The 13,067-nt window shown below is 40.6% G+C and overlaps 1 protein-coding gene across 7 annotated transcripts in view; it reads right to left on the reverse strand.

Annotated features, from left to right (window-relative positions):
* Positions 1–469: 469 nt before the first annotated feature.
* Kiaa2026 (KIAA2026 ortholog) overlaps positions 470–13,067 on the reverse strand; it is an 83,368-nt gene continuing 70,770 nt past the window's right edge. For 6 of the 7 annotated variants that reach the window (XM_028894633.2, XM_028894623.2, XM_028894608.2 and 3 more), the window contains 2 exons: positions 6,672–6,859; positions 470–5,688 (listed from right to left, as the gene is read on the reverse strand). In XM_028894633.2, the coding sequence (XP_028750466.1) occupies positions 2,072–5,688; positions 6,672–6,859 (3,805 nt within the window). In that variant the 3' untranslated portion in view covers positions 470–2,071. The remainder of the gene's footprint in view (positions 5,689–6,671; positions 6,860–13,067) is intronic. The other variant, XM_028894616.2, reaches the window with a different exon arrangement.

Below are 13,067 nucleotides of genomic sequence, written 5' to 3' on the forward strand. Positions count from 1 at the left end.
TTTATGTATGTAGGTGGTGGGTGGGTACCTATGGAGGCCAGAGGAGGGTACTGGATCCCCTGGAGCTAAGTTACAGGCAGTTGTGAGCTGTCAGGTATGGGGAGTAGAAATGCACTCAGGTTCTCTGGAAGAGCAGCAAGTGCTCTCAACCACTGAGCTATCTCTCCACTTTTTTTTTAAATAATGAAAAATATCCTAAAGTAGTATTTATTTTGTGTGTATATGTAGAGGTCAGTGAACGACTTGCTCAAGCCTGTTATTTCCTTCGATCATGTGGGACATGGGGGTTGAAATCAGGTCTTCTGGTTTGGTGGCAAGCACCCTTACCCACTGAGTTATCTCACAGGCCCAAGCCTACTCTACTATTTTATATTTGAGACTAGAATGCCGTGGCGGGTCTGAATACTTTAAGTTGACTGTGTCCGTATCAGTATGTCAATAAGATAAGCAGATATAAAGCTCCAGGAAGTGCAAAGCTACCTTTTATTTACAATGAAGCACATTCTCAAGCAAAGTCAAGCCCTGAGTCAAACCACCTGAGCAACAGCAGCAGCTTCACACGAGAATTTCAGCAGCTGCTCCATAACATGTGGAAAAGAAGAAAGAGCACTACTAGTTTTGCTTACTTTTAATTTCAAATGACAGAGAAATTCATGTTCTTAAACATAATTTTGGAAGATCAATAACAATGAACAAGACCTCAATTTAAGCAGAACTGTGGAGAAGGAAAGGTGAAGGAACATCACCACTCTGCATTACTTTCACAACCTCTTATGAAGCCAGATCATTAAAAAAATAAGTTTGCCAGGCATGGTAGTACATTATCTGTAATCCTGGTACATTCAGGAGGCTGAGGCGAGGCCAGCCTGGGCTATATGGAAAGTTCCAGGCCTGTTTAGGGGCATAGAGAAACCTTAAAAAAAAGTTTTAAGAAACATGTTTTGGATGTATAGACATAAACCAAAATATTCTTATCTAAAAATAACAACAACACACATTTGTTTGGTCAATACAGATTTGGAGGCGTTTTTTTCCCCTTATTCTTTTTAAATGTCTGGAACCATAAAATTGTGAATGAAAACTTCAAGTCAAAAGTAAAATAGAACTATGGAGAAAGACTGTGAAGCATCAGATCATGTCCTGGCCCTACTTCCCATGAACCAGGTAAGTGTGGATATGCTACTCAGCTCCCAAGATGACTGTGAAGATCAAAGGAGACCCAAGAAAGGAAGCTCTGTCAAGTGCAAAGCTTGTGCAAGTGCTACTATTTCTAGATACTTCCAATCTGAACACATTTTTTAAAGGACTGTTTTCATTTATACCATGTATTCTTTCAATGGACAAGAACACATTTTAAAAATGGTATTCAAACAAAGAGATACAGCAACTCAGTTTATTATATGCAGATTCTTCTGCATAGTTGCTAACAGTTCACTGGTCCAAAATTACTAAAATACTTAAAAAACTATACATTATGTAAACAAAACATAAATAAGACAGTATTGTTCTTTGTACATATATTTAGTACAGATTATTAGGGATTTAAGGAATATGTACAATTTTACACCATGGACTGCATTTTCTTAATGCATAAATATATATATATATATATTCTTTTTACAGAAACAAAAATAAGATGTCACTAATGACAAAGAATACTATACTGTAGATACATCACAACAGTCCAAATTTAAGAAGAAACATCGATATAATTATGTAAAGGCTAGCTTACTTAAACTAGTCAAACTTGACTTTATTCAATTTATGTTATATAGACAGGTAAATCTCGATGACATATTTTGAACAAAGAACCTTGGAAAACATCTTTACACCAATGAGTGAAATGGTATACTTTGCCCTCCCCAAGAAAACAAAGTCCTGTGCAAGCTAATGGAAATACCTTAACATACATACATACATACACACACACACACACACACACACACACACACACACACACACACACACACACACAAACAGCATGTTTTCAACAGTATAACAAACAGTTAAAATTTTTGTGGGAGTTAATACAATGCCCCATTATTTAAAAACTGGCTCATTTAGTCTAAACTCAAGATGCAGCTGTGTCAGGCTTCTCTGAACCAGGTGACTGAAAAGCAGGGAAGACAGAGGCAGGATTTTGACCAGCAGACACAACAGCTTGAGGAAGAGATGAAGACAACGCAGACACCTTAGATGCTGGAGTATTAATGGTATTTAAAATGGCTCCTTCTGGGCTAACCAATAACTTTTTGACAGAGGTATCCAAATGAAACACCGATGTGCTACTTGGCAGTGGAGGATTATTGGAGGAAATGGCAGAAACCAAAGATGTCTTCGTCAAAAGAGCAGCTGGAGAGGACTTCATTACCGAAGTCAATGGCACCGTTGGTGCAGGGGGAACATAGACTTTAGCAGGTGTGGTTATGATTTGTGGTGCTGAATGTACTGTAGAGAGAGAACTTGGGCTTCCAAGACAGTTTACAATCTTTGTCGAGTTTCTTACAGAATGCTTTAAAGGCTGCCCACTTAAAGAATTATTTGATGTCTGTATGATCTTCTGGACAGGGTTATCTACTGGTGTAGCTGGTATGCCCTGGGCATTGTTAATAACTAAAGGAGGTCCGTATTTTGGATTAGTAGAGATGAGGAGGACATGGCTACCAGCTCCAAGACCTTGTGGTGGAACAATAAACCGGGCTCCGTTCATCATGATTTGAGTACCTGGTGCCAAAGGTGTACTGGTGTTGATAACTATTTTTTGCTGAATACAAGGGTCACTGAACGGAGCACCTGCCAGACTCGTTATATTTAATGGTGGTGCACAAGTGTGAATGGCTGAGCCACCTGCAGTAGAATTGTTACTGGGACTTGTTTTTACTAATGAAGGGGACATATGCTGGTTTGGCATAGAAGTAACATTGGAAGTATTAGTTATTTTACCTGGACTTGGTGAGAGGGATGGTAATTCAGCTTGAGGTTTATTTGTGTTTGCATTTGTTGGCACTGTAGTTGAAGGCCCTGGCGACTGAAACTGGAGAGAGGTCCGAGACTGTCTTTTGGAAAGAGATACAGGACGCGTGGCTCCTGGTACTGTTGCCGAATGTGGAACCGTGCTGATTATTTTTGGAGATGTAGTCACAGGTGTAGGCAGGGCAACAGTAACAGGGATTTGCAAGGCTGATGGCAAACATTTAGGAGACACTGTTGGTTGTGTAGTTGAAATGAGAACAGATGATGCTAGATGTCCTGTTTTTACAGTTGATATAGCCACAGTGTTTCCCAGATTTGACGTGCAGAGTCTATTGGACAAAACAGGCATAATTCTTGAAGAGGTATCATTTCCACTGACTAAGACAGGAGGTCGTGTCCCAACTGAAGCACAGGATGAGGTCACAGAAAGGGAACTCAAAGGAACATTTGCTCCTGTTCCTGAAAACATGTTTGCAGCTCTTGCTGTAGAAACCACTGACTCATTAACAGGAGGAAGATTCTGATTCACACTATTTGAGCTTGCTGGAACTGAGTTACCACTTGTGGGCAAGGGCGAAACATAGCCCTTACTACTTTTGTCTTCTCCTTTTGGCATCACACTCTGCAATATATTAACTGATGATATCGCTGGCCGATTTCCTGGAGGGTTTATAATTGCTTGACCTATGTTTAGTCCAATTTTCACATCTTTAATCTGAGACACAGTTGGTGAAGAATTTATTTTTATTGGTGTTCCCACTGTAGACGGAATTAGTACTATTTGGGGTTGCTCTGGAGTCTTAACATATGTTTTATTCAAGGGAGGAGGAAGTGTCTGTTTTAATGATTCTGCAACAATAGCTGAGGCTGAAGTGCCACTAGGAACTGGGGCATTAATGAAAACTACTTTCTGGGTAGAAACACTCGTAGATGTTGGTGCTGGTGCCATATTAACTGAAGGTCCACTGCTAGAAGGAAGAGCAGATGGAGTTGATACCAGCATAAGTTTCTGAACAGGAGTCTCACTGAGCACATCTCCATTTATTGCTGCTGTTGCTTCTGATCTTGTAACTGGGTAGCTTTTTGTGATATAATCTACTTGTTGAGGTTTAGCTGATGTATGAATAACATTGGTATTGGTTTGTCCGAAATTTCCTGTTGATATGCTAATTACACTAACTGAACTATTTGTTGTTGATGGTAGCAATGAGCTGGAAGAAACTGAGGGCTTCAAGGGTGAAGAGGGCATGTGTGAGGTTTTTTCTATCGGGGGACCCACACAGCCACTGCTGGAGGGTTGGCCTAACATAGGTTTGAAATTTTTCCCCACGGATGGATGAAAGCCACATGAAATAGAAACACAAGTAGGTGTTTGGCTGAAAGATGGGAGATTAGATGCAGCAGTCCTTCCAGCTACTTGTGGAAAAGCAGGGGATGAGGTTGACTTTGGCACCAGAAAGGCCTGAAGGTGAGGCGCAAAGGTGAAGAGAGAACTGGAAGATAAACTGGTGGGTGACTTCTGTTCTGGGTTAGTTTGTACTGTGACAACTCCAGTGTTCCCACCTCGCGTCCTGACAAGAATCGACTGGGAATCTCTTATACACACGGTTTTCAGTTCCTGCTTTGCTTCAGAAGAGTCAAGAGTGTGCTGTGAGGAAGAGGGGAGGGAAGGGCCAGGATCTGTAGACTCAGTTAGTGGTGCTGCTGGTAAGAGAGGCTGAACTGTTGTTGTTGAAGAAATGGTGGCTGAAGTGAGAGGCTGGGGGAAGGAGGCCGACGAAACTGCTTCACTCTGGCCAGTCTTCACTGGGGACGCTAACACACTCCCTCCGCAGGTCACAGGTGACAACGGCTGTGATCTAGCACTCACATTTGATGAAGCTGCAACTGTCTTACTGAAAACTGTACTAGGCAGTTGGGTAGAAACTGTCCCTACTGACGTGACAGGAACAGACACGAAAGAACAGGTCACACTTGTCGTCTGGGGGCAAGATGAACAATGCTCTGCACCCTTCTGCTGAGGTGCTGCTAGCTCTTTTGCAACTGCTTTTCCCTCTTTGTGCTGAATCACAAAATTCTTAGGCAGAATAAGAACTTGCTGCATGATCTTTTCTCCTGTTTTAGAATCCACCACAGGCTGCATCTGAATCTTGACAGAACTATTGTGGAGGTCGACTGGCAACCATTGACCACAGGGCATTTTGTATACCATCTGTAAAGGTCCTTTTGTACTGGTGAGGCAGGTCAAGGCTGGTTTTACGGTGCTTGTTTCTACAGGAGATAGAGCTGGCTTTTCCACAGCAGGAACACTTCTACCTGTGGAAGGGGGCAGTTGATTTGTTAAGGTCACTTTGTTCCCAATATTCTTTGCAAGCAAGGCCTGAATAGGTTTGGTCCCTTTCTGGAGAGTGGACACTGGTACTGAATCCTTTGAGGCCAATGACTCTGAAAATGGCAGTTCTGTATGTTTTGACTCGCTCAAACAGTCAATCTGCATATCAGCGTCTACATTTTCAAGTGCTGTTTCATTTGTACTGAGCTTTGTTTTCTTCCTTGGGGAAAGCTCTTTTGTGCTATCATCCAGATAACTACTTTGTTTGGACTGTCGCTTAAGTGTTTTAGGCAGTATCTTCACTACATCTTTAGAAGACAATTCTTTTTTCAACAACTTGCTTCTGGCCAAAGGAAAGCCTATTTCTGATAATTTCATATCATCTGAAAATTGTAAAACAAGCATTTTATTTATAGGAAACAGTGACTATGTAACACCAATTATAAAAATTAAAGTCAATCTTTGAGCAGGCAATTTAAAAAGTCTACTTGTACAGTCATTCCAAAGCTTCAGCACTACCAAACAAGGTAACAGTGACCTTTGACATGCTGACTTCCCATATCCCAGTTATGCTTAGGAGCAACTTATTACTGAGATTCGTTTTGGACTAACCCTACTGCCAATGCCTAAGTGTTAAGGAAAAACTCACGGCTTTTTAAAAAGATACTCATTTTAATTTGGCTAGTTTTCTTTCTCTAGATAGGGAAACCATACAGGAATGGTTACAATTCAGTGTTTTAGTCTTCACAGACTAAAAATGAAAACAAATGTTCAGCCTTTCTTGTTCTTTATCCTTAAAGAATTGTGGTCATATCTGGTCAAAAGAAGTTCACTCTTACAGTTCAAATTCACAAAAGATATGAAATATGTTAACATATTACTAACCACAAGTTTTCATATTAACTGGTGAGCTGACATGAATCACATTTAATTTGCTTTAGCTACCCATACTTATTAGAATGATGTGTTTACTTTGGTCTTAGTTAGCCATCAACCTTGGTCACACCTCATTTTAAAAAACCTTCAGAATGTTATGGATTTCTCAAATTCTTTTACAGCAAACTTTACCTACAGAGCTTTAAGAGTAGTAATAATAAAAAAGATGATCAATGAATTCCAAATGGGTAACAGATTAGCAGTGTCTGATCTGCAACAGGCAATGACACATATATAACTTAAGGTTAGGCACTGGCTCCAGAAACTTAGAAAATTAATGACTATAATAATTTGCTTACATAAATATGGGTAGTATTTATGTAAATTATCAGACTTCCTCAATCAACATTCACTGACCCCATTACCTTTTGCCTTCACAACAAACAGAAAGTTCTCTTTGTGCTTATATTTAAAAAGTTTGAATGCCTACCAGAATCCACGTGCTCTTTCTCCAGGTTGTCTAGAGGTTCTGCTGCATCTACAGACTTACTGATTTCTGCTTTAGGATGCTCTCTCTCAGGGTTCCCTTCACAGTCTTCAGTAGTCCATAGCTCCCTAGTAAACTGATCGTGATCGGGTTGTCTTTGGAAATCATCATAGTCTTTCTTCAGGCGGCTCCTAAAATAAACCAATGTAACTTGGAGCTTCTGGAAGCTAAATTAGCATTTTAAATTAAACCTTGAAATATTTTCAACTGTCATTAAATTATGATGTTTTAAGTGTATCTAAAATGCCTATTAGTTCAGTCTTGACAATTATTAATTGCCCAAAAAGATAAAACTTATGCTATATACTTAAGAAATTAAAGGTTATATCTTACAATTTCTGAATAAAACTTGAATACACTATTTGTCTTTCTGAGGGTTGCAGCTAGAACTTTTAAGAAAAGCAGTATCTTCAATTCTTTCAATTTCTTTCTTTCTTTCTTTTTTTTTTTTTTTTTCTTTCCGAGACAGGGTTTCTCTTATGTAGCTTTGCGCCTTTCCTGGAACTCACTTGGTAGCCCAGGCTGGCCTCGAACTCACAGAGATCCACCTGCCTCTGCCTCCCGAGTGCTGGGATTAAAGGCGTGCACCACCACTGCCCGGCCTCAATTTCTTTCTTTAAAGACTTGAAGTTCTTATCATACAGGTCCTTTACTTGTTTGGTTAGAGTTACCCAAGGATATTTTATATTATTTGTGGCTATGGTAAAGGGTGTTGTTTCTCAGATTTCTTTCTCAGCCTGTTTATCATTTGTATATAAGAGGGCTACTGGTTTTTTTTGTTTTTGTTTTTTGTTTTTGAGTTAATCTTGTATCCCACCACATTAATGAAGGAATTTATCAGCTGTAGGAGTTCTCTGGTAGAATTTTTGGGGTCACTTATATATCTATCATATCATCTGCAAATATCGAAAGTGTGACTTCTTCCTTTCTAATTTGTATCTCCTTGATCTCCTTTTGTTGTCTTATTGCTCTAGCTAGAACTATAATGAACAGATATGAAGAGAGTAGACAGCCTTGTCTTGTTCCTGATTTTAGTGAAACTGCTTTGAGTTCTCTTCGTTTAATTTGATGCTGGCTGTTGGCTTGATGTATATTGCTTTTATTATGTTTAGGTATATTTCTCATATCCTTGATCTCTCCAAGACCTTTATCATGTAAGGGTAACAGATTTTGTGAAAGGCTTTTTCAGCATCTAGTGAGATGATCATTTTTTTTCTTTCAGTTTGTTTATATGGTGATTTTTTTACATTGACAGATTTTTTATGTCGAACCATCCCTGCATCTCTGGGATGAAGCATATTTGATCATGGTGTATCATCTTTTACATGTGTTCCTAGATTTGGTTTGCTAGTATTTTACTGAGTATTTTTGCATCAATGCTCACAAGGGAAAGTGGTCTGTAATTCTCTTTCTTTGTCGAGTCTTTGTGTAGTACCTGATACTCAGGTAACTGTGGCCTCACAAAAATAATTTGACAATGTTCTTTCTGTTTCTATGTGTGGAACAATTTGAGGAGTATTGGTATTAGTATGGTATGTACTCACTCGTAAGTAGGAGTAAAGTATAGGATAACCAGAGAGGCTAGATAACAAGGAGGGCCCAAAGAGGGATGCATGGATTTCCCTAGGAAGGGGAAATAGAAGAGATCTCCTATTTTGGGGAGTAAACTGGGGGAAGGGGGAGGTGGGATGGAGGTATAGGATCTTAAAGGAGCAGGTTGGGAGGGTTGGGTGTGGGAGGCAGGTTGGAGGCAGGATGGAGGGGGATAGTAATGAAAGAGAGTCATGATTGGAGGGGGGCATTTTGGGATTAGAGAGAAACCTGGCACCAGGGAAAGCAGCAGGAATCCACAAAACAACCCCAGCTAAGACTCCTAGCAATAGTTCAGAGGGTGCCTGAACTGGCCATCCACTGTAATCAGATTGGTGACTACCATAATTGTCATCAGAGATACTCTATCCAGTAACTGATGGGCAGAGATGCAGAGATCCACAGCCAAGCACTTGGTTAGCTCCAGGAGTCTTGCTTGAAAAAGGGAGGAGGGATTGTATTAGCCAGTGGGTCATGATGGGGGAACCTACAGAGACAGCTGATGGGAGCTCATGGACTCTGGACCAACAGTTAGGGAGCCTCCATGGGACTCACCTAAGCATGTGTATGCTTGGTCTCTTAGTAGAGAGATCAGGACCTGTCCTGGGTGCTTAGCTGGCTTCTGGGAACCTGTTCCCTATGCTGGATTACCTTGCCCAGCCTTGATGCAAGGGGAGGAGCTTGGTCCTGCCTCAACTTGATGTGCCAAGCTTTGCTCAAGCCCATGGGAGGCCTGCCCTTTCTGAATGGAGACTGGAGACAGAGGGAGGGTGGAAGGGGAGGGGAGACCTTGGACGAGAGGAGGAAGGGAAAACTGTGGCCAGTATGTAAAATAAATGAATTTTTTTTTTTTTTTTTTTTTTAAAGAAAGATGCTGATGTGTAGCTCTTCACAGCTAATAGCCTCTGGCAGGGGTGGGGGTAGGGAAAAGCTCAGTTTTCTTTCATGGGCGTCTGACCATGCTCCAGTGAATACATGAGCAACACAGATTGGACTTGGTGGGACTTTTGGGGAGGGTGAAAGGGTAGGAGGATGGACCTAGGAGGAATGGGAAGCGTGTATGATCAGGGTGCATTGTACAAAATTCCCAAATAACTAGTAAGAATATTATATTGGGGGAAATAAGAAAAGCAATAAATACCTAAAATTTTCTACTTGAATTGAAAAATGAGTCCCACGTCACTAGCTCGGGGCTCACCAGCAAGACTGGCCAGCAAGCCCCAGGGATCTATCTGCATGTCTTGTACATGTTTGACACTTTACCCTCTACGAGGAGGGGATGGGAGTAGGTGGGGGGGGGAGCGGGAGAAGGGGAAGAAGAGAGAACTGGGGTTGGTATGTAAAAGGAAAAAAATTTAAATAAAAAAATTATTTAAAAAAGGTGATTTTGTTTGTTTATTTGTTTTTTAAAGATAGGGTAGCACTATATAGCCCTGGCCAGTCTGGAACTTGCTATAATGAACAAGCTTGTTTTGAACTCAAATAGACGTCTGCCTCTACCTCCTAAGTGCTGGGATTAAAGGCGTGTGCCACAACACCTGGCATTAAACTTGGCTTCTGCGGATCAAACTCTGGTCCTTGTGCTTGCAAGGCAATTGTTTTATTACAAGATAAGGACTTACCAAATGAACTACTGCTCCAACCCGATATAGCTTTAATTACTCATTACAGTGCAGTCTAGATTGTTTTTCTTGGTTTTGAAAGGAAGGTCTTACTATGTAGCAGCCTAGGCTTAGATCAAATTTACAATCTTCCTGCCTCAGACTCCCACCTGCTGGGATTACAAGTGTACACCACCGTGCGGTTTAGAAAAATCATTAAAAAATTAAGTAATAATAATTTTGCATTTTATTTGTTATTAATGTGTGCGCGCACGCGCTTGCGAGTATGCACGTGTTCCCCAGAAAACACACTTGTGCCATGTGCACATGTGAGGAGATCAGAGGACAGTTTCCACCAGGGGTCGAGGACTGAAGCTCCGCTCACCAGGCTTACATAGCACTTTTCCTCTCTGAGTTATCTCACCAGTCCTGAGTGACAGGACTGATTATTATTAATATCATACAGATTATCACAAACAAGTATATCACTTAGTCCGGAGTAAGAAACTTTTGGTCTTCATCCATCTTATCTATCTATCCATCCCATCTGTCCATCCATCCGCCTGTCCATCCACCCACACACCCACCCACCCATCAATCAATCGTGTGTGTGTGTGTGTGTGTGTGTGTGTGTGTGTGTGTGTGTGAGAGAGAGAGAGAGAGAGAGAGAGAGAGAGAGAGAGAGAGAGAGAGAGAGAGAGCATGAGCAGGTGTGTCACAGAGCAGCGAGTGTGAAAGTCTGAGACAACTTGCAAAAGTCAGTTCTCTCCTTCCGTCCTGTAGGCCCCAAGGGAACTCAGGTCAGGTGAGGATCAGTAGCAAGTACCCCAATGCACCCAACCATCTCCCTGGCCCTTTGTTTAACAATGTAAATTTGAACATACATTCTTCAGTATATTTTTACTACAAGTTTTTATTTGTATATATTGGAGTTTAAGCACTACCTCTATTATAAGATTTTTGGCAAATTCCTTAATCCCTCTGGAGTTATCAGTTATTCATTTACAGGTTGGGGAAAACAACAGCACATCACAGTATATCAGTATGTACAGCACATGCATATACAAGTGTTACCAGGTAATTCTTTACAATTTATCTTTTAAATTGTTGCTTAAGGATTTAATGGGGCTATGAGATACTAAAGTGAGCTAGCAAAGAATAACTGTAAAGTGAATTTATCTTCTCATCTGTAATATTAGCATAGAGAAATTATCTATTCAGTGGTTGAATGCTATCCTTACTTTCAGCTAATGACTACTTGTATTTTATGGAAAATAAAAAGAACTGGGCTGGGCAGTGGTGGGCCCACGCCTTTAATCAGCACTCAGGAGGCAGAGTCAGGTGGATCTCTGTGAGTTCGAGGCCAGCCTGGTCTACGGAGCGAGATACAGGAAAGGCGCAAAGCTACACAGAGAAACCCTGTCTAGAGAAAAAAAAAAAAAGACACATTTGGGGATGGAAAGATGGCTCAGAGGTTAAGAGTGCTGGCTGCTCTTCCAGAGGTCCTGAGTTCAATTCCCAGCAACCACATGGTGGCTAACAACCATCTATAATGAGATCTGGTGCCCTCTTCTGACCTGCAGGCACAACACTGTATACATAATAAATAAATAAATAAACAAACAAACAAATAAATAAATAAATCTTTAAAAAAAAACCTGGAAAATATTTTATATGTTCCACACCTTATCTGCAAATATCTTTATTTTTATTCATATTTTCATCTTTCTACCTATGATAACACTCCCAATTACATGTATCCTCTCTTCTCCAGATACTACTATACTAAATGCCCCTCCATTTAATCCAAAACAATTACTTACCTTATTTATAAAACAAGCAACAATAGAACCCCGAATGCTATCTCTCTACCCCAATCTGTATTTCTTGGTGCTACCTCACTTCTCTCTTCTATTTTATGCCAAAGGACATGAAAGAGGACTGCCCTTCCTCTAATTCTCTTCTAGAGATTCTTCTTCCTCAACTTAACCTAGTTTCCAAGACACCTTTCTTCCTTGGTTATCCTCTTCTCTTACTAAGCATTCTCCCAAAGCTTCTTCTCAAAGTGTCCTATTCATCTACCTCACTTACCCCACCCCCCAAGACAGGGTTTCTCTGGCTTGTCCTGTAACAGCCCTGGCTGTCCTTGAACTCACAAAGATCTGCCTGCCTCAGCCTCCCGAGTGCTGCTACCTTACTTCTAAATGTTATAATGTCCACTGTCCACACAATTTCTACTAATCTCATGGCTTTAAATATAATCAATGTTGATAACTCCCAAATTCGTACCTCAAGTCTAGTAATGCTCTTGATTTACTTATATAACTCACATAATACCTACTCAACACCACCAATTAGGTGTCTACAAAGAATATCAAACTTAACATACATGTTTAAATCCAGACTATTTATCCCTATTATTCCTCAAAATTGATTCTCTTTCAATCACTCTTGTCTCAGTTAATGGCAAATCCATGATGATAATTGTTTAGACAAAAATTAATTTTTACTCATCAATTTCTATCACATTTATATTAGCTACTTCCTTAACTGCTGGTATAAATACCTGACAGAAGCAGCTGAAGGAAGGAAGGAAGGGGTCTATTATCTCAGTCTGAGGGTCCATTATGGCAACAGGAGCTTCAAGTGGCTGTACCCTTGCACCCAGTCAGGAAACATAGATGAATGCTACAGCTCAGCTCCCCTTCTCTTTTTTGTTCAGTCTAGGGCCCCAGGCCACATTTAGGGTGAGCCTTCCTACCTCAATTAACCTAATCTAGACAATCCCATCCAGACATGCCCGAGGTTTGTTTCCATACCATTTCTAAATGCCATCAAGTTGACAGTAGGGCCACACACTCCATAATGCATTCATTAAGCAAATTCTACCAATTCTATTTGAAGCTATATCTAAAATTCAATCACGTCCTGTCATGTGCAATACTATGAGCTATTCCCGCTTTTCTCAGGGTAACTACTATAGTAAACTAGTTCACCTGCTTCCACCTTTACAGCTATTTCAACATGGCATCTAGAGTGAATGCTTTAAAACTGAAGGTCAGGTAGCCTCGGTGATGGTTCAAATGGATAAAGGTGCCTACTACCAAGACCCACACAGAGGAAGGAAGAACCAACTTCCTGCAGGTTG

This window comes from Peromyscus leucopus, chromosome 1 (genome assembly GCF_004664715.2).
Source record: "Peromyscus leucopus breed LL Stock chromosome 1, UCI_PerLeu_2.1, whole genome shotgun sequence".
In the NCBI taxonomy this organism is placed as follows: Eukaryota; Metazoa; Chordata; class Mammalia; order Rodentia; family Cricetidae; genus Peromyscus; species Peromyscus leucopus.